We start from the raw sequence: 18986 nt of genomic DNA, 5'->3' as shown, positions 1-18986 counted from the left end.
GGCCAGTGCTGGATTAGATCATCCCTCCCAGACGCTCCCAAACCCTGCCAGGCTGCCCTGAGCTGCTGGAAGTGGTGGGAAAATCCAGCTCTGAGCGCTGGGATGAGTAATGCTGCAGCTATCTCTTTCTTCAATCAATACGGTGTGTCCTCACACATGCCAGAGCTGGGCAAGAGCTCTTGTTTTGGCTGCTTTGGGGAAGTAATTGCATTCTTTTAATATCTCAAAACAAAGATTTACCACAGGGGCAAAAAAGACCACACGGGAGGTGCTGCAGAGCTGAAGTGTCTGTGAAAAGCCTTTGTGTGGGAGTGCCGGAGCAGCCACAGATGTAGCCCCCCCGCTGCTCCCCTCCAAGCCCTGCATCCAGGAGGGAAAGCATGGTCTTGGGATGAGTGTGGACGGGTCATGCTTGCCCAGGCCTCTCACTGATTTTGCCCTCAATAAATGTTATATTCTGAGCCCTGGCTGCTGTGGCTCCTTGCAGCTTGTGAGTGTGTCTTGGCTGGCTGTACATCTGCCTGCCTTGTGTCCCTGCATCTCTCCTGGTGTCAGACATGCAGGCGCTTTGCTCTGCATCCTCCCAGCGCTCTGGTCCTGCGCCTCTTAGAATCATAGAATCCCAGCCTGGTTTGGGTTGGAAGGGAGCTTAAAGCTCCTCCAGTTCCAACCCCCTGCCACGGGCAGGGACACCTTCCACTAGAGCAGGTTGCTCCAAGCCCCTGTGTCCAACCTGACCTTGAACACTGCCAGGGATGGGGCAGCCACAGCTTCTCTGGGCAGCCTGTGATGAAATCACAGCCTCTTCTCAGCCTTTGGGGTCCGAGTCTCTCCTTGCACCATCTGGAACCTCCTCAGCTCCCCATAATGTGCGAGGCACCCGTTCACACTCGTTGCTGCCTCTGCCCCCTCTCCTCCGCGCACCCAGCTTGTGGGTGCCTCCCCGCACCCCGGGCTGTGGCTCCCCCTTATCCCCGCGCTCTGCGCTCTCCCCTTCGGCCCGTGGGTCCCCCCCGGCGGTGGGGTCCCCCCGCAGCCCGGCCCCCCCCGCTCCTCGTACCGGTTCCCGGGCGGGGCGGCCGCCGCCGTGCGGCCAATGGGCGCGGGGGGGGCGCGGCCGTCGCTGCTTTTAGCGGCCGGGGCGGGCGGCGCAGCCGGCACCGGGGCTGGAGCCGGGCGTGGAGCGGGGCATGGAGCGGGGCATGGAGCGGGCGGCGGAGGCAGCGCTGGCCGCGGAGCTCACCAAGTCCCCGCGGCCACTGATGAAGAAGCAGGCGGTGAAGCGGCACCACCACAAGCACAACCTCAAGCACCGCTACGAGTTCCTGGAGACGCTGGGGAAGGGAACCTACGGGAAGGTGAAGAAAGCCCGGGAGCGCTCCGGCAAGCTGGTAAGGATCCTTTATTCCCTTCCCAGCCTCGGCGCATCCTCACCGGGAGCCGCTGCGGGGTTCCTGAGCATCCCCCTGCTCTGAGCAGCGAGGCCCCGGTGCTTCCACCCCTATTCCCTAGCCCCAGTGCGGCCCCGCCGGCCCCGGCCCTCCGCAGCCGGTACCGGCCCCGCTCCCCCCGGCGCAGCGTGCGGGGAGGCTGCGGCGGTGCCGCGGGCGGGGGGGAGCAGCGGTGCGGGGGGACCCAGCACCCCCGTGGGGCTACAGCTCCTCTCTCCCACTTGACCGTGTCTGGCTTCCTGGTGAAAGGAGCCCGCAGACATCCGGCAGCCAAGAGCAAACACTGCACTCGAGTCTGAAGGGCTTTCCCCTTCCTCTCGCCCCGGTTCTTGGCTGGTTTTGGTGCACACCAGCAGCACCCACCCCCTCTGAATCAAGTGGCTCTGTGTGATGTGTGGCTCAACCCAGATCCCAGTGATGCAGTCTGCTGGGAGGGTGGGGGGGCTCAGCCCCAGGAAAGCGGGTGCTGCTGTCATAGAATGGTTTGTGTTGGAAGGGACCTTAAAGCTCCTCCAGTTCCAACCCCCTGCCACGGGCAGGGACACCTTCCACTAGAGCAGGTTGCTCCAAGCCCCTGTGTCCAACCTGGCCTTGAAGCCATGTAGCCCTGTTCTTGAGGAATCTGCAAGGGTTCAAGGGGAAAATGTAAGTGATTTCCCTGCCCCTGTTCCATCCCGAGCACCCACCAGTGTGGGATGGACCCCAGCAAAGGCACTTGCACATCCACCAGCCTTGAGGCCATGGCTGAGCAAGGAGGTCCACTGTGAGCAGGGAGACTGGCCCAGCCAGGCTCAGAGGGCTGAGCAGGGTGTGAGTGAGATCAAATCACTAACATGCTACAGAGGCATGTCAAGGAAGGAAAACAACTGTAAATCCGAGAGGTTTTCTTGTGTAACGTGACAGCTCTCCATTAAGTCAGCTCTGCCACTTCCATCAGCCGATCTGATTCTGAAGAAGCTGCTGTTTTGCTGCATAATCAGGGCCTTGAAACGCAGCTTCCACCCACAGACCTAGAAGGATCCCTCCCCTCGGGATGGGTGAGAAGACTTGGCTTTCCCTGCCTGTACCTCACAAAGCTGGAGCAGGGAATCCAAACTGCACGAAAACCTACCTATCTGGGGGAGCCCCTCAGGACAGGGCCTCCTTTTACTAGCAGCATTGGGCTATTGTAATGCAAATTAAACACACAGGCCAGTGACTCCTCAAGATGAGATAGTCAAAGGTTTGACTAACTAGTGCCTCATCGAGCTGGCCGGGTAGGAGCAGGAGGTTTAACCACAGATCTCTCCTCTTCCCACAAATTCTTTCTTGTAGCACTCAGCGTTTCCAGGCCTGTTTAATCTGCAGCTTATCCTGAGCGGGGTGGTTATTTGCTCCTACTCTAAGTGGCTTTCACTTCCTAAACACCGAGGTGTGAGAGCAGGTAGTGCCACCTCTGCTGGTTACCCCTCGTGGGATCCCATGTTACCAGCTGAGGTTGTAAAGCTGGAGCTGCTCCATCCATGGGTTTTGCCTCTGGCTGGTCAGAAACTGTGTCTGTCGGATGCACTGAATATTGAACCATCTCTTTGTACTGCCCAGCTTCCTTCTTTCCCTCTGAATTTGAACCAACCCACCTGGACTGAGCCTAGAGTAAGATGTGTCTAATCAGCTGGTCAACTGCAGGAAAGACCAGGCTTCTGCAGCTGATTTTTGGGGGTTTCCATGAACATCCTTTGTCTGAAAACAGCATGTTTTGTGGCTAGAAATCGTTTAGGTGAAACGATGCTCATGCCTTTTGCTGAGTGCCCTTAGAAAATTGTTGTGTCCCTGAAACCTCAAGCGGATTGTTTCCCTTTCCTTTTTCCTCCTCTTTTTCCCTGCATCTTTTGGGTTGAAGGCTCAGCATCGTGTGCCTTGGTGGTGCAAACCGCCTCATGTACCTGTTTGCGTGGCAGCATCCGGGCCCTGTGGGACTCGCTTGCAGTGTCTGTGGGCTTGTGTGGTGTCAAGGGGAAGGCAGCACCTGGAATGTTCCCAAGCAGCAAAGCCTCTTTTGATCTCCAGTGAGGGGTGAACCCCGGTCTCTTCCGTAGTGGGTTGTAATCCATATTTCATAGAGCATAAAATGCGGCACTTTGCAATCTGGAACAACTTCTAAAGTGCTGCCTGAGGTTGTAGCTTAATGCATCTTTCAGCAGCTGCTGAAAATACCTGTTCTGCCCCCAAAAATTTAATTAAAGCCTTTTTGACTTGGAAAGTACTTTCAAGTTCTCCAGGCTCCTACAGTGGGACTTCTTGGGGCTGTTTCCTGCAGGAGATTCTTCTCATAGCATTAATGGTGAAGGCAGTGTGTGGGCTGGGGCAGTGTCTGTCCCTGAAGCTGCTGGTCCCCATCTCCAGCGTGGCCAGGCATGGCCTTTTCTGTCCTAAGGGGAGATCCTCTGCTGCCAGCCCTCTTGAGTAGGGGATGTTTTGGAACAAAGCTGCTTCTCAGCATCCTTGGGGAGGGAAGAGGTGGCCAAGGGATTACCCTCGCTGCAGGTGCATGCATCATCCCACCCTGAGCTGCTGGTTCAGTGTCTGTTGTAGATGTGGACCTTGACGGTGCTGTACCCTCGCTGTGTGCTGTGCCCGTTACACAGGCACCACTCAGCAAGGGTAGCCCTGGGCTCTAACAGTGCCCTAAACCCGCTCTCTGCTGCTGCAGCCCTGGCTCTGTCTGCCTCAGAGGTCACTAACTGCAGGCTCATAGGTGAGGGTGTTCTCCAGCACTGCTGGATACAGCCGATGGCATCTCCTCAGGCTCCCTGCGCCGGCAGCCTGGAGCCACTGGGGCTTTTATGGGCTGTGGATCTTGCCCTGAGCCCTGGCTCAGCAGCGTGTGTGCGGGAGCACCTTGATCAGCAAGCAAATGTGTTGGGCTGGATGTTGAGCTTTAGCAGGGAGGTGAATAGAGTGAGCCAAGAGGAATTTGGGAGGGCAGGAGCAGGCTGACTTGCTGCATAAAGGTTTTGCCGGCATTCTAGTGGGGGTCAGGTAATCACGGGCTGGAGCAAAAAGATTGTTAAACTTTAACCTGTTCACTTAACACAAAGGTCAGGGTAAAGAATAGCTGGCTTTCGAGAAGCTATTAAGCACCTCCAGTATTGCTTCTTACAGAAACTTGGGCCTGAGTTATTGAACTTCCATTGGCCAGAGTCCATTCTGCTTCGTGACTTCGAGCCACAGGGCTAGTGCAGGCACGATGCTCTTGTGGTGCACAGGGCACACAACCCCTGCCCTGGCCAGTGCAGCAGAGATGTGCTCTGAGGCCAAAGGGATCCCATGGGCCACCTCTCCCATGCCCATCTGAGCCCTTAGGATTGGCACATCCTTCTCCCATAAAGACACTGATGGGGTGGCTGAGTTCTTGCTGCTTTAGTGTCTGGAGACTTACTGCGGGTACGATGGGCTTGGCTTAGCAAGGGCTGCAAGCTCGCTCCGAGCCTTTTGCTGCTTGGTGGGCCTCAAGGAATGAGGTTTCCAACCCCCCCAAATCAGAGGGGATCAAGGCTGAGCATCCATCCTGCCCAGCAAAAGCTGGAGGAGGTCCCTGTGCACTGAAGCCATGAGCATCACTGCTGTGCTGGCATCGGGGGCTGGTGGGTGCCCATGGCCCCTCTCCTCGTTGCTGGGAGACTGGTGTGGGGGTCCCTTTACAGGATTAATGCTGCTCTGCATTCTTGTCTGGTAGGAAAAAAAGAGGTTCTGCTGGATTCAGTTGTAAATTCAGCCCTAGGAGCACATTGTCTCTCCCCAGCCCCTTTGAAAGAGGATTAGAAGGCATCTATTCTCCAGCCTCTACTCTTCTTTCTCCTCCCCTTTCAATTTCCTTGTAGAGGATAACTTGAAAGCCCCAGGAAAAGCCTGGAAAAGGGCTCGCATCCTCAGCGCTGGGTCTCCCCTAGTCCTGTGCTTGGGAGGGAGCTGCTTTTTCATCCCGAACTTTCTTACCTCTCCATAATCAGCTCCTTGAAATAAGCATTTACAGGGAAAGCAAAACCTGGTTCACTGTTCTTTTCACTTTCCTGACCCTGAGAAGACGTCGTTGTTGTTGTTATCTTCCAAGTCATGTGTGCAGGTCACATTCCTTTCGCTGGCTGCGGTCCAGCAGCGGCTGGAGCCTGGGACACGATTCCTGTAAGCCACGGCACATAAATGAGGATCATGGCACATAAATGAGGAGCAGGGCCTCGCTGCCTGCGGGAGGAGGCTTGGGAGCTCCTTTAGGAGGAGCGGGCAGCAGGTTTCCCTTGGGAAATCTAAACCCCTACTTGATGAAGTTCACTCTTATTGGAGTTGGTTCGGTGGAGCCATGCAGCACGGCTCTTGGGGGAGGAGCTGGGCCATTGATCTCCTGCTTGTGAGCCCCTTCCCACAGAAGAGGGTGGGTTTCGTGCTTGCCAACAGCCACAACATTCCTGGCCCTGGCAGACGGGTGACCGTCTGTGCGTGTTCCCATCCGCAGGTGGCTATCAAGTCAATCCGGAAAGACAAAATCAAGGATGAGCAGGACCTTGTCCATATCCGGAGAGAGATTGAGATCATGTCCTCCCTCAACCACCCCCACATCATCGCTGTCCATGAAGGTGAGAGCCCTCCTCTTCCCTCTCCTCCCCTTTCAGCAGCATCCCAGGGCTGGTACCAGAGCAGGCTGTGCAGTGGGGCTCACACTGATACTCTCCTCCCTCTGCTCATCCAGAGCCAAACTCTTGGCTGTGTCCGGTGACTCAGTGCTGCCGGTGTCCCCACTGCACTTCCCTGCAGCGGCGAGGGGAAATACCTGCTCCAGAAATAGCCATTTCCCATCCCCTCCCGCCTGGAGAGGGAAGCTGATTCCAAACATTTACATGGCCTTTTGAGGCAGGAAGCTGGTGAGAGGATGTGCCGTGGTGGGGAGCTGGTCCCCACAAACCCCAGTGCTGTGCGTGGCTCCGGTTGTGCTGGATGCTCACCCCAACCATGGCAAGTGCTGGAGCAGTGGAATCTGCAGCTCCGCGCTCAGCCTGAGGCAGGGGCTGATCTCAGTGCTGGAATCCTCATTCCCTCCCCTGGGGCACAGGAAAACCAACTCACATGGTGCTGGGAGAGCTCTTGGTGCTGCTGAGCTTGGTTTTATGGCCAGGGCTGCCCCATTCCCAAGGTGTGGGGCAACACCAGCCAAAGGGGAACTTCTCAGGCTCTAGCTAGGACCAGACTTGGAGCAAATCCCCAGCTGGATCGGTCTTTGCTTAAAGCCCACATGCCCCGTGCTCTTCATGGGGCTGGATCTGCCAGGGTTCATTGTGCTGGGCCAGCACGTGGCTGGTGCCACCTCACTGGTGTATGTGAGGTATCCAAGGTCCTTCTGTACTCCAAACAAAAGCAAGTGGCTTGGCAGCTCCTGCGCTGTGTTTGCAAGGGCTGAGTCACTGCTGAAACTGAAAGATACTGAGGGAGCTTTCTGCAAACAGGAAGAAAACACTCCATCTCTTGGCTTGAACTTGTTGGGAGTAATGGGAACATGCAGAAGGGCCACATGGCTGCGCCCACCAGTAGCTCCATTGCTGTTCCTTTTGGCAGGGCTCTATCTAGTGAAGAACCATGTGTCTTGGTCACTTTCTGGCAGAGCAGAGCCCTTTCTCCTGTGCCCACAGAGAGGGAGCAGCCCTGGTGGCACTGTGGGATGAGGGTGGCAGCTCCAGCCACCCCATCCTGCAGGTACCTGCAGACACCCCAACACCTTCTGTTCTGCAAAGCAGACCGAGGGACAGGCAGTGGGGTGGGAAGTGTTAGAGTCACCCAGGGCTCCAACACTCATTTCAGACCTGCGCTAAGGAGAATCCCTTTGCTCGGAGCATCCCTCTAACAGCCTAATCCCCATCTCTGGCAGTGTTTGAGAACAGCAGCAAGATCGTCATCGTGATGGAGTACGCCAGCAAGGGTGACCTCTACGACTACATCAGCGAGCGGCAGCGGCTCACGGAGCAGGAAGCGCGCCACTTCTTCCGCCAGGTCGTGTCAGCTGTCTACTACTGCCACAAGGTGGGTCAGCACCGCATTCCCACCGCGATCCCGCCGGGAGAATGGTGGGATCAGCGCCTGTGTGCCCAGCAGGGCCGGCTCCAGGCAGAGCCGCAGCAGGCGGGTTGGGATGCTGATGGGGAAGCTCAGCATGCGATGGGAGGTGAGGGGAGCTCCTGGCCATTGGGATTAATCCTGCCTGTGATCCACAGGGTGCAGCACAGAGGCAGCGCTCAGGCTTTTGGGAAGCCTTTGCTTTGGCATTGTGCCGTGGTGTGGGGCTGACTAACCCCACAGCGCCTGCCTGCCCCGAGGGAGGGCCCCAGGGCAGCCTGCTGGGGCTGAAAGCAGAGCTCTGCGACACCCACCTTGTCCACTGAAAGGGATTTAGAGCTACAGGGCCCTATGTGGGGCTGTGGGATGAGCCATAAGCAGCCCTGGAAGGACCCTTGGACCTGTGTGTCTTCCTGGAGGATGCCCTAAGGCAGTGCCTCGGTCCTGGGTACCCACATCCCCTTGGCAGGAGCTGGGGGGTTGCAGGGCACCTCCTGAACCCAAACTGTGGTCTGGCTTAGCTGGGCAGCAGCAGATCCCATGGGGCAGAGCATGGAGCTGGCACCAGCCGCTTCATGGGTGAATGGCTGGGATGGGTGCTGGTTCCTGGGGTGCCACCCTGCTCCTGACAGCACGGGGAGCTGGTAGCACCCGTGTTGGGACGTGGCTTACAGCCCGTCCTCATGGACGCACCCAGGGGTATTTACTGCTCCTCTGACTGCTGTCACCGTGCCGTGTTTGTGTGACCTCCCCGTGCGGCCTGACTTTCCCTTCCTCAAACATGCTGTGAACTCACCCCAGCTCTCCCTTCCCTTGCACAGAACGGGATTGTCCACAGGGACCTGAAGCTGGAGAACATCCTTCTCGATGCCAACGGGAACATCAAGGTGAGAGGCTGGCAGAGCCTGGCCACGCTTTTGCTGTCACCCAGCGCAGCGGTCTAAGGGATGCTGCCCAGCGGGGAGGGACAGGGGGTGGCCACAACACCCCATTCCCTTAGGACACGTGCTTTCCGGAGCTCTGGAGAACCATCTGTCAGCTCTGGCACTGCTGCCCTCAGCCTCCAATGCTCTTTGGCCAGGAGATGGGGAGCCAGGAAGGTGCTGGTCCTTGCCCTCTCTATCTGTGCCTGGCGGCAGAGCCCCAGTGCTGCCCAGTAACGCCACGACATATGTGTGTGCCTGCTGATAAGAGGGCAAAGTCTGAACACTGAGGTCAAAACCTGACTGGCTGGATGAGGAGGGGCTCTTCCAGGGAAATTCCCAGCTTCACTGGCCCTGAGCGATGCTTTTTTGCCTGCCGCCTCCCAGGGAGGAAGGACACGGCCACAGCCTGGAATTGGTGATAAACAGGCTGCAGGGCTTTATCTCTGCAAGGGGTGATTTAGCAATTGGGTGCTTCTGCTCACGGAGAGGTGCCGGGTGTGATGGGGACGATGAAGGGCTGTGTCTGGGTGGAGCAGAGAGGGACTGAAGCAGCCTCATGTGGCTGTGAAGGAGCTGGAGGCTCTCCCTCTAACCACACCTTCGCCCCTGCTCCCCACGTGCTGGTGATGCGGCTGGAGGGGCAGAGCCACAGAAGTGCCATGGGTGGGATAGAGTAGCCCCAGGGGTGGGAAGCCAGGCTCCTGCTGCTCCCTGAGGACATTGAGGGCACCCAGGACCAGGGTGCTGAGCACAAACCTGGTTTCAGCCTGGGAGCTGGAGAGCTTCAGGGGCAATGCTGCTGGATAAAGGCTATAAAGCATCTCCTCTCTAGATTGCAGACTTTGGCCTGTCCAATGTTTACCAGCAGGACAAGCTCCTGCAGACGTACTGCGGCAGCCCCCTCTATGCATCCCCTGAGATCATCAACGGGAGGCCATACAAGGGCCCGGAGGTAGGTTGTGCCTTACCCCTGTGTGGGGGAACGTCCTGCCTCCTCTTTGCTTGGACTTGGGGAAATCACTGGGTGTTCATAGCATCACAGACTGGTTTGGGTTGGAAAGGACCTTAACATCATCCAGTTCCAACCCCTGCCATGGGCAGGGACACCTCACACTAGACCATGTCACCCAAGGTTCTGTCCAACCTGGCCTTGAGCACTGCCAGGGATGGAGCATTCACCACTTCTTTGGGCACTTCTCCCAGCAGATCACTGTGGGCAGAGCCCTGCCTGTGTGGTTTGGGGTAACAGGTCCCCTAAGTCCAAGCACCACGGTGGGGTGGACGTGGTGGGATGAATGTGGCTGGAGCAGATCCTGCCCCACACTCTGCCCTCCCTTGGAGCTGCTTGGGGGGGGGGTCCTACAGCCAGGGTGGGGGTCAGGGCAGCCTGGTCCTGCTGTGCCCCCTCTCCAGGCTCCTCTGTCCCCCCGGCAGGTGGATAGCTGGTCCCTGGGTGTTCTCCTCTACATCCTGGTCCATGGCACGATGCCATTTGATGGCCATGACTACAAGACTCTGGTCAAGCAGATCACGAGCGGGGACTACCGGGAGCCCACCAAGCTGTCAGGTAGGCAGATCCCCCCCCCCCCCGTGTGTGTGCCCCCTTACACGTGTCCTCCTCAGTCCCTGACCTGCCTCTTCCCCAGATGCCTGCGGGCTGATCCGCTGGATGCTGATGGTGAACCCGGAACGCCGTGCCACCATCGAGGACATCGCCACGCACTGGTGGGTGAATTGGGGCTACAAAGTGCCCACTGGGGAGCAAGAGCTGCTGCGGGAGAGCGATTCCCCCCTGGCCACGGTGGCAGAATGGCTCCGCCGCTCCTCACGGCCCCTCCTGGAGAACAGCTCCAAGGTGCGATGCTTCCTGAAGCAGCACATGCCAGGCACGGCCCTGGAGCGGCAGCGCTCCCTCAAGAAGTCCAAGAAGGAGAATGATGTCTCCCACGCGCTGCAGGAGGTGGCCCTGGCCCCGGAGAACCCCTCCAAGTCCATCCTCAAGCGGCCCAAGGGCATCCTGAAGAAGAGAAACTCCTGTGAGCAGAAGGTGCCCGGCCCCGGCCCCCCGACAGCAGCACCCATGGGAGAGGCGAGGTGTGAGGATGGCGAGGTGGCTGCTGCGGGTCTCACCCGCATCCTGTCCTCTGGAATGCTGCCAGGCAGCACGGCCACCGGAGCAGCGCCTGCAGCCATGCCCAAGAAGGGAATACTGAAAAAGCCCATGACGAGGGAGTCGGGGTATTACTCGTCCCTGGAGTGCTGTGAGTCCGGGGATGTCCTGGATGCAGCCAGCTTGGACCTCGATGGCAGCGTGTTTGCCGACACCCCCTCCCCGGAGGAGGGCCCCCAGGGTCTCCCTGCCCGCAGGAAAGGCATCCTCAAGCACAACAGCAGGTTCTCCTCTGGCAGCACCGAGGCAGAGGGTCCCCCCGGGCAGGGCTTTGGGGGGTTCGGTGAGGTGCCCCTGCCCCAGGCGCCCCGCGCCCGCCCGTCCAGCGCTGTCAGTGAGGACAGCATCCTCTCCACTGAGTCCTTCGACCAGCTGGACCTGCCCACCCGCATCCCCCCCGGCGGCAGGGGCATGCGGGGCTGCGTCTCTGCCGACAGCCTGCTCCGCCTGGAGGAGGAGGAGGAGGTGGAGGAAGGGCGCAGGCTGCGCCGCTGGACTGTCACCCACTGCCGGAGCCCCCTGGCAGAGAGCAGCGTGTCCCTGGCGGGATGTGACAGTGTCACTGAGCTCCACCGGCGGGCCCTGGCCATCGGCATGAAGTTGAGCTGAGGGCACGTCCCACCGTGGTGCTGTGTGTGCCCTGGGGCTGCTGAGCCATGTCCCACCTATTCACCTTGCAGCCTTGAGCCCCCCGGGGCTGGGGGGCAGTGGAGGCGGGATGCCCCAGGGCCAGGACATGAAATGGACCGAAGCCCCAAGTGATCCCCCTTGGAGGACATGTGGGTTCTGGAGGCTCCTTGCTCCATCCTCGCAAACAGGCTCATCTCATGGTGGGGAGGGTGAAACCAAGGGGCTGGGGGGGGGTATTTTTGTCTTTGCACTGTATTTTGGCTGAACAAGGTAACGATGGGGCAGGTGATATACCTCAAACAAGCTGGACATGTAGCAGGGTACTGGTGAGGGCTGGAAGCTGCTGCCAGGGCGCTGGGCTCTTGGGATGTGCTGGCAATGGGTCCAAACCGCCCAGACCCTGGCTCTTCCCTCTCCTGCACTGAGAAACGCAACTGGATCTGGCCAAAACCTCAGTCTGAGAACACACTCTGATGCCAACGTGGGGGTTTGGGGGGTGTTTTGTTGCTTTTTAATGGTGAAAGGAGGAAAACAAAAGTGCCTTTAGTGAGGCACCACTTTATTTATTGCCTTTGTCCAACTTGGTGCAGAACTGCAGCAGCACGGGATGTGTGTGGCTCCATCACAGCCTCCCGCATGTTCTCTATGGAGGGGTGGCGGTGTCTGTGCTGTTGTCTCATGTGCCACAGGTCGAAGCTCCGTTGCACTATTGCCACGTGTTCACTGGCCCTTTTCCTTCTGCAGGGGTTGTGGTTTTCCCTCCTTCCTACAAAGTGGTCTTGAGAAAAACCATTAAATTAAAAGCAAATGGTGGATCTGAGTTGTTGTTGTGATTGCTGTGCAGCTTGGGGGGGGAGAGGGAGGTGCGATGGGTGCTGCTGCCTGTCCCAGCTCCTGTCCTGCTCCCTGTGGGATGGGGCTGTGTGTGATTCTGGGTCTCGCTCCACTACAATTGAGCATGAGTTAGCTCTGGACGCTTGTCCTGTGGGATGTAAAACCCCCATGTGGCTCGAGACACATCCTATGCATGTAAAACCATGCAGCGTGTGCTCGGCCCCTTCAGAGCCCCATCTCTGTGTGAGCTTAAGCTGGGTTTAAACTGGTGTCTCCCCGCGGTGCTGAGCTGTGATGTGGTACGTCCCTTAGCTGAGGGCTCAGCACCCATGGGAGGGTGACTGGCTGGAGGCAGGACCTGCTGTTGGGGTACCCCAGCACGGTGATGCTGCCAGTGCTGAGCCCCTGGCTCAGAGGGCAACGAATGAGCCAGAGCTCGGCCGGGACACGTACCATGGGGCTGCCTCTTCTTTCCCCCACGTTCCTTTTTCTTCTCCTCCTGCGCCATTGAAACCAGTTTTATGGCTCTATAAAGCACTGGAATGGTTTCCAGTTGAGTTAATAAGAGCGGTTTCAGGTCTCCTCCACCATGGAGAGGCTGTGGCACGGAGGCAGGGCTGCCTGCCAGGAATGCTGCCCCTCTGCCCACGGCCGTGGGGGGCCCACATGCTCTGCCCCCCACTGTGCATTCCCTGCGTGCTTCCAGAGCTATTAAGAAACTCAAAGCTGCTCCGAGGGCATCCAGCTTAGCCAGGGCAAAGTCCCAGCACCCTGTGGGTGCTGAGGGTGAACTGGGGGCTGCAGCACCCACGGGTCCGGGACATGGAGCATCCCAAGGCTGGGCTGAGGTTTTAACTGAGGGCCAGAGCATCCCTTTTGGTTTGATTTTTGGAGCATCCCGAGGTGCTGTGGTCTGGTTTCATTAATGATCTGCAAGAAAACCTTCTCTTGTGCTGGTTTCAGCACGGGGCTGCGCTGGGGCGATGTGCAAGGGTGAGAAACGCCCTTGGAGCCCCCCAGGGCTGGAGGAGCAGGTGAGGGAGCCTCAGCCCAAAGGCTCCTCTGAGACCCCCCCTCTCCACGTGGTGCCCGTGTTCCCGGCATTCCCGCGCCAGCCCTTGGCAACGCTCCTTTCATCCCAGCCCTGGTTTCCGCTGCCCCCTGTATGGCAGCTGCCCCCCCGCAACTGGGGGCTGAGCCCCCCTTTCAGGCCACCACTATTATTAAGGGCTCTCTTTTATCCAACCCTTTCATGCCAAGGATTCACAAGCCCTTTGCTTCCCTCCTGCTCCCGGAGGCTGCTCAGCTCCATCCATCCCACCGGGGGTGTTTGAAGTGGGTGAAAATGACCTCAGCAGCTTTTTTGCTGAGAAAATGCCATCTTTGGGGCATTTTGACCTGCTGTGTTTGCTGCCTCGGTGTGTGGGAGCGGAGCTGTGCTCCTGTGGGGCCGGCTTGAGGGAGAGGGAAATAGGCAGGAACACCCAAGGATAAACTGTCCTGCACGATGCTGGAGTGTTCGGAGCACCCCATGGTGCCCTGTGCATCTACACCAAGCTTCTCTTGTCCCTATCCCAACGTGTGAACCCAACACTGAGGCTGCTGGGGGACAGCCTGGTGCTGGTCCTTGGGTGCTGGCTTCTTACTGGGGGACACTGGTACATCCAGCACTAAGGCCTGGTGCTGAGGGCACTGCCAGAGGAGGGGTATAGGGGATTTTGCATGGGGAAGTGGGGATGGGATGGATGGCATGGCTGTGGCTCGTCCCTTGCACCCGTGTGATGGGTGCTGGTCATCTGAGGGTCCCCATGTGCCATCCCAGAGCAGCCCCAGTGCCCGTGTGCCCTGAACTGGGGGAGAAAAGGGGTGTTTTGGGGCCGGGGCTGGGGGAGCAGGGGCGGCTCCAGCACCACTCCCCGCAGGTCCTGCCCGGCCGGGCTGGTTTCCCAGCATGGGGAGCTGAGTCACCCCGCGGCGCCCTGCTCCTGCCCGGGCTTGTGCCGGAGCACGGATGGGCCGGGTCCATATTTGGGGCTCGGAGCAGGGCAGGAGGAGCAGGATTGGGGGGACGCGGCGTGGGAAGGGAGACGTGTGCTGCGACCCCCAGGGACAGCCTCCAGCTGAAGCACATCACAGGTCTCTATTCTTCATTGCATCTTGTCCCTGCTCATTGCAGGGGGGTGGAACTGCATGAAGGTCCCTTCCAACCCAAACTAGTCTGTGATCCTTTAACAGTCGTGCATAGAACCCCTCTCATAGAACCACAGAATGGTTTGGGTTGGAAAGGACCTTCAGATCATCCAGTTCCAACCCCCTGCCAAGGGCATGTTGGTGTAAAGGAGATGGTGGCATGGCCACAGCCTCTTCTCATTAGCAGCCAGCTCCTAACACTGCCCAGGGCATGGAGCAGCTCAATGACACGAAGGTGGATGCCCCAACTGCTCTGGTGTTTTGTTATCAGCTGCCCGCTGGCTGTCATCTCCCCAGCAGCCACCTCCTGCCATTCCTTCCGGCAGGAATCTCCTCTTGGTGGTTTTCTTTCCCTCAGCTTTCCTTCTGGAGCACTTTTCTGTCCGTCTGACGCACCGTGGGCCCGGAGCCAACACGAGTTCTAAGGCATTTTGTCCTAACTTGGAGTGCCAGAACAATTAACACAACAAAGTTCCGCTGCTGCTTTTGCGTGTGATGCTTTCAAAGTGGGGCTTTTTTCATTCTTAAGGTGCCTCCACAGCGACCTGTTTGATTGCTGCAGGTCTTTGAAGATCTGAAGAAGAGAAATCCCCACATAAAAGTCCTCCCATCTTCAATGGCACTTTGCTGCAGCCTGGAGCAGCCCAAGGAAGGGGAGAAAGCAGCACCCGAGAACTTTGATCCTGTTTCTTGGAGCATGAGGAATGGCTGCATCACATCCGAGACCTACAAATGGAATCCTGGACCTCACAGGGGACGCAGGTAACCAAGTGCTGGTCATCTCCTGAAGCCCCTCTGCCCTTCTGAACCCCGGTGGTGCTGCTCAGGGGGCAGCCCCCAGGATTTCTCCAAGCAGGATGACTCTGCCCATGTCTCCAGACCAGATCGTGCAACACCGGGGCTGTGTCTTCGCTGCAGCAGGATGGGGCAGCGCAGGTTATAGAGAGTGTGCTGTGCTCTGATGGTTTTTACCTAAGGGACCATCTGTCCATCTCCTGTCAAAGAATCATAGAATCCCAGCCTGGTTTGGGTTGAAGGGACCTTAAAGCTCCTCCAGCTCCAACCCCTGCCACGGGCAGGGACACCTTCCACTAGAGCAGGTTGCTCCAAGCCCCTGTGTCCAACCTGGCCTTGAACACTGCCAGGGATGGGGCAGCCACAGCTCCTCTGGGCACCCTGTGCCAGCGCCTCAGCACCCTCACAGGGAAGAGCTGCTGCCTCGGAGCTCATCTCAATCTCCCCTGCAAACCTGTCCTGCCATCCACCCCGTCATGAGCTGATGGGATGTGAAAGCCACACAAATGCTCTCACCAGACAACCCTTTGTCTGAGCATCCTGCCCAGCACAGCCCATGCTCCGGGCACGGCTGCATGGAGAGCTGCCATCCAGCAATAAACCCCCGTGTACTCCTCCAGACCTTCCCCCCTGCGCAGAGCAGGCACGGGAGGCACTGATGGGGACACAGAACCAGCCCCGCTGTGCATCACCCAGCGAGCGCGATGGGGCTCCGCAGGCCCTGGCACACCCCGATGCTGTCTCGGTGCCAGGCTGCCACCGGAGCCGGCTCAACCGCTTCCTCCGGGTGCGGGTTTGGCTTCTTGCACAAGCAGGTGAGGCAAGAAACGAGCCCGTTCTTCCGCAGGCAGCGGCTCACACGCGGGGCAGAAGTTCCCAGACGGGGATGCAAACCTGCTCCTCACATGGCAATGATGTCCCCACCTATGCAAACACCACGAGAGCGAGAAGCAGGCCCCCTGGCAAACTCCCTGGTAGGTCTTGTGGGTATTGGTGTTCCCATTACACCTGGAGGAACTGGAATCAGTAACTCACACAGTTACTCGGGAGCCTGGAGATGCAAAGCGTAGCCTCGCTGGATCATCAGGACTGCCTCGGTTGGCTGGGTATCACCTCCCAGGTTCAGGACCAGCCAGGTCCAGCCCTTCTGAGAAACCTGTCTGGGTGCTGCTTTGCATTCACAGCACCCAGATTTGCTGGGAAATCGCCCTCCCCTGCAGCTCCCAGCGGTCCTGTGCTCCGTTCCCATGTGAGACATGGGATGAGCTCCCCCATGGTGCTGGGCTGGGGGACAGAACCTCCCTCCTGATGCACAAAAGGCTCTTGGCAGAGGCATTTTGGAGCCTCCTGCTCCCCACAAGCTGGATAACGGCAGGCCTGTGCTGAGCTGGGGAGCAGCAGGGTTCTGAGCCTTTGGCCAATGCCTTTGGCCACTCGATGCCTGCTCTGGGGCAGCAAATGCTGCATTTGATGTACACTGGGACCTGCAAAGCCTCATGAAGGCACAACCAAGCCATGGCCTGAGCTGGTGCCTGGCTGGGTGAGATAAGGCAGGTTGAAGGAGAGGGATGATGCTGCCCCTTCCCCTGCTCCTCCCTGGTGGCCCTGGCCACAGGGGGACCCCCCTGGCCTCTGTCACCCTCCAATGGACCTGCAGGTCCCGGCAGCCCTGGGGACAACACCATCGGTTCTCTGTCTAATCTTATCTCTGTCTTCCTCCTGCTTTCTCCCTGTGCCTTTCTCTCCTCGCCTTCCTCTCCTTCCCCTGCTCTTTGTAGCTGCCCGACAGCCTCGCTTCCCCCTCCAGCCCTTCCCTTTGATCCTAGGAAAGAAGCAATTGATCCTCCTTATCTTTATTGTGGTAGAGACATTCCCAGCACTGCCGTTAATTAAATTCCTTTTCATTTTCCTCCTTAAAGCCTCTCTTTGCCCCAGCCCCAGAGAAGTATTTGTTTTTAAATGTGTAATTAGATTATTAGATAGGCCACGAGCAGCCAGATCCACCAGGATCAACATGGAGTTCAGGAGTAACCTTGAGGCTTTCCCCTCCCTATGGAGCTGAGATGGGGGCTGACGGGTTCATGGGAGCTCGAGGGGCTGCTGTTCACCCCATGGGTGTATGGGGTCAGAGGCTGGCAGGAACAGGGAGCAGAGGGGCAGCATGTCCCTAGCACAGCAGCCACAGACCTTTCTGAAGCCCGGTGTCACCACAAGCTGGTCCACAGTGTGGCTGATGTGCCTTTGATGGCTGCAGGGGGATGCTCTGGTCTGCCCGTGCCAACCTGCCTGTCCCCGCCGCTGTCTTTGGGCAGGACTTTCCCTCCCTGAGCGGCTCCAGGAGGAGGTTGGACTCAGGAGCCATAGTTTGAACTGCAGCAGCTTGGAAACAGCAGCAGTGCTGCCCTCCCCACCTTCCCTTGGCTGCAAGGGAGCAAAGGGAAGCTGCAGCCGGGAGCAGACAGACACCTCCTGAAGCCCTGATGGGGATGAGGAGGCAGGATGGGCTCATGGGTGCTGGCAGCAGCCTCCTGCACCCTGCCATGCTCCAGGGATGGCCATGGTGGCATCGGCACCGGTCACCATGGCCATCCCTGGAGCCCAGAGGCACGGGTACTGCCCACAGCAGCACAGGCACCGGCTGTGGTGACATTATCACCAGCCGGCACCCAGGTGAGCCCCAGCGCCGCGGAGCTGCCACCGGCTCTGCCTCTGCTCCACTTTAAGCTTTTCCGCTCGGATATTTCTCCTCCAGACGCTCTGCCCCCGGGGGCAGGAGCATTTTTCATGTAGAACAGTCAAAATTCCCCTGGAGACGGCGCAGGAATGCGAAGCATGTTATCCCCCGTATCAGCTCTTTCTTTAGATGGCCTAAGCTTGGGCGGGGGGGAGGGAATGCCTGGGGTCCCGCCGGCTTTCCCATTGATGATTGCCAACATCCTCCCCCAAAAACCCCCTTTCCTCCTCATCTTCCTCCTCCTCCTTGGGAAACCTCCCCCTCTGCGCTGCACCCCACAGTGTGCCTGGGTCGGGTGTCCCCATGGGTGCCTGGGTGGAGGTTTCCATGCCAGGGTTTGCAGAGGGGTGAAGGGGGTGTGAACCAGGGCTGAGGCAATGCCAGTAGCACCCCAAAAAGGAGGTGAGCACCTCTGGGTGCCTGCATAAGGGAGCAGCCTCCAGCTCTTGGTGCTCCTCTCCTTGGGCACCAAGGATGCTGCGAGGGTATTTTGGGAGATCCACCAGCAGAACAGAGACAGAATATCGAATCCAGGATAAATCACTGCCTCGTTCATCTCCAATAAGTGCAATTATCCCTTAGATACCAACCCCATTCATCATTATTACTGCTTCCAGGCTCACTGTGGTGACAGACCATCACACAGGTGAGGCAGAAGAAGGGGGCCACCCCTCACCACAGGCACCCCAGGGTGCAGAAACCCTCCAACCTGTCTTTGGCTTCCTCAGTTGAGCTCCCAACCTATCCCCCTGGCATGCAGCGGGCACCAGGCTCGGCGTGCACCCATGGGATGCAGCTCACGGCGGGTACATGCTGGGAAGGGGAGGCTGAGCCATGGGGTGATGAGGGTCCCAATGGCCAGCGGCACCAGGGCGGTGTGCCCTACAGCCCCCAGCGCTGCCGGGGTCCCCGCTGGCCCTGTCACTCTGCTTTATCCCGCTCTCAATAGAGAGCCCAGCTGCAGCTATTACATAAAGTGCAATTAGCAGCGAGGGCGAGGGCGGCCTCAATGGCATTAAGGAATTCCTCCCAGGCTGACGTCAAAGCTTCCCCTCTCCTCCCGCCACCGGCACAAAGGGGAACGTTATGAGCCCCCGCTGGGAGAACGCGAGTCCTCAGGGAGCCCCACGCTGCACATGCCATGCGGGAACTGTCCCTGTCACCGGCAGCTCCCACCT

The 18986-nt window shown here is 58.5% G+C and overlaps 1 protein-coding gene across 1 annotated transcript; it reads left to right on the top strand.

The window, feature by feature from the left end:
• Positions 1-1161: 1161 nt before the first annotated feature.
• Positions 1162-12075, top strand: NUAK2 (NUAK family kinase 2). The gene is made up of 7 exons (XM_030473318.1): positions 1162-1391; positions 5941-6061; positions 7345-7496; positions 8351-8416; positions 9288-9407; positions 9890-10022; positions 10102-12075. The coding sequence occupies exons 1-7, from the start codon at positions 1191-1193 to the stop codon at positions 11232-11234; spliced, it is 1926 nt and encodes a 641-aa protein (XP_030329178.1). The 5' UTR covers positions 1162-1190; the 3' UTR covers positions 11235-12075.
• Positions 12076-18986: the final 6911 nt, after the last annotated feature.

This window comes from Strigops habroptila, chromosome 18, assembly GCF_004027225.2.
Source record: "Strigops habroptila isolate Jane chromosome 18, bStrHab1.2.pri, whole genome shotgun sequence".
Classification (NCBI taxonomy): domain Eukaryota; kingdom Metazoa; phylum Chordata; class Aves; order Psittaciformes; family Psittacidae; genus Strigops; species Strigops habroptila.
This window is presented reverse-complemented; position numbering and strand designations above follow the sequence as displayed.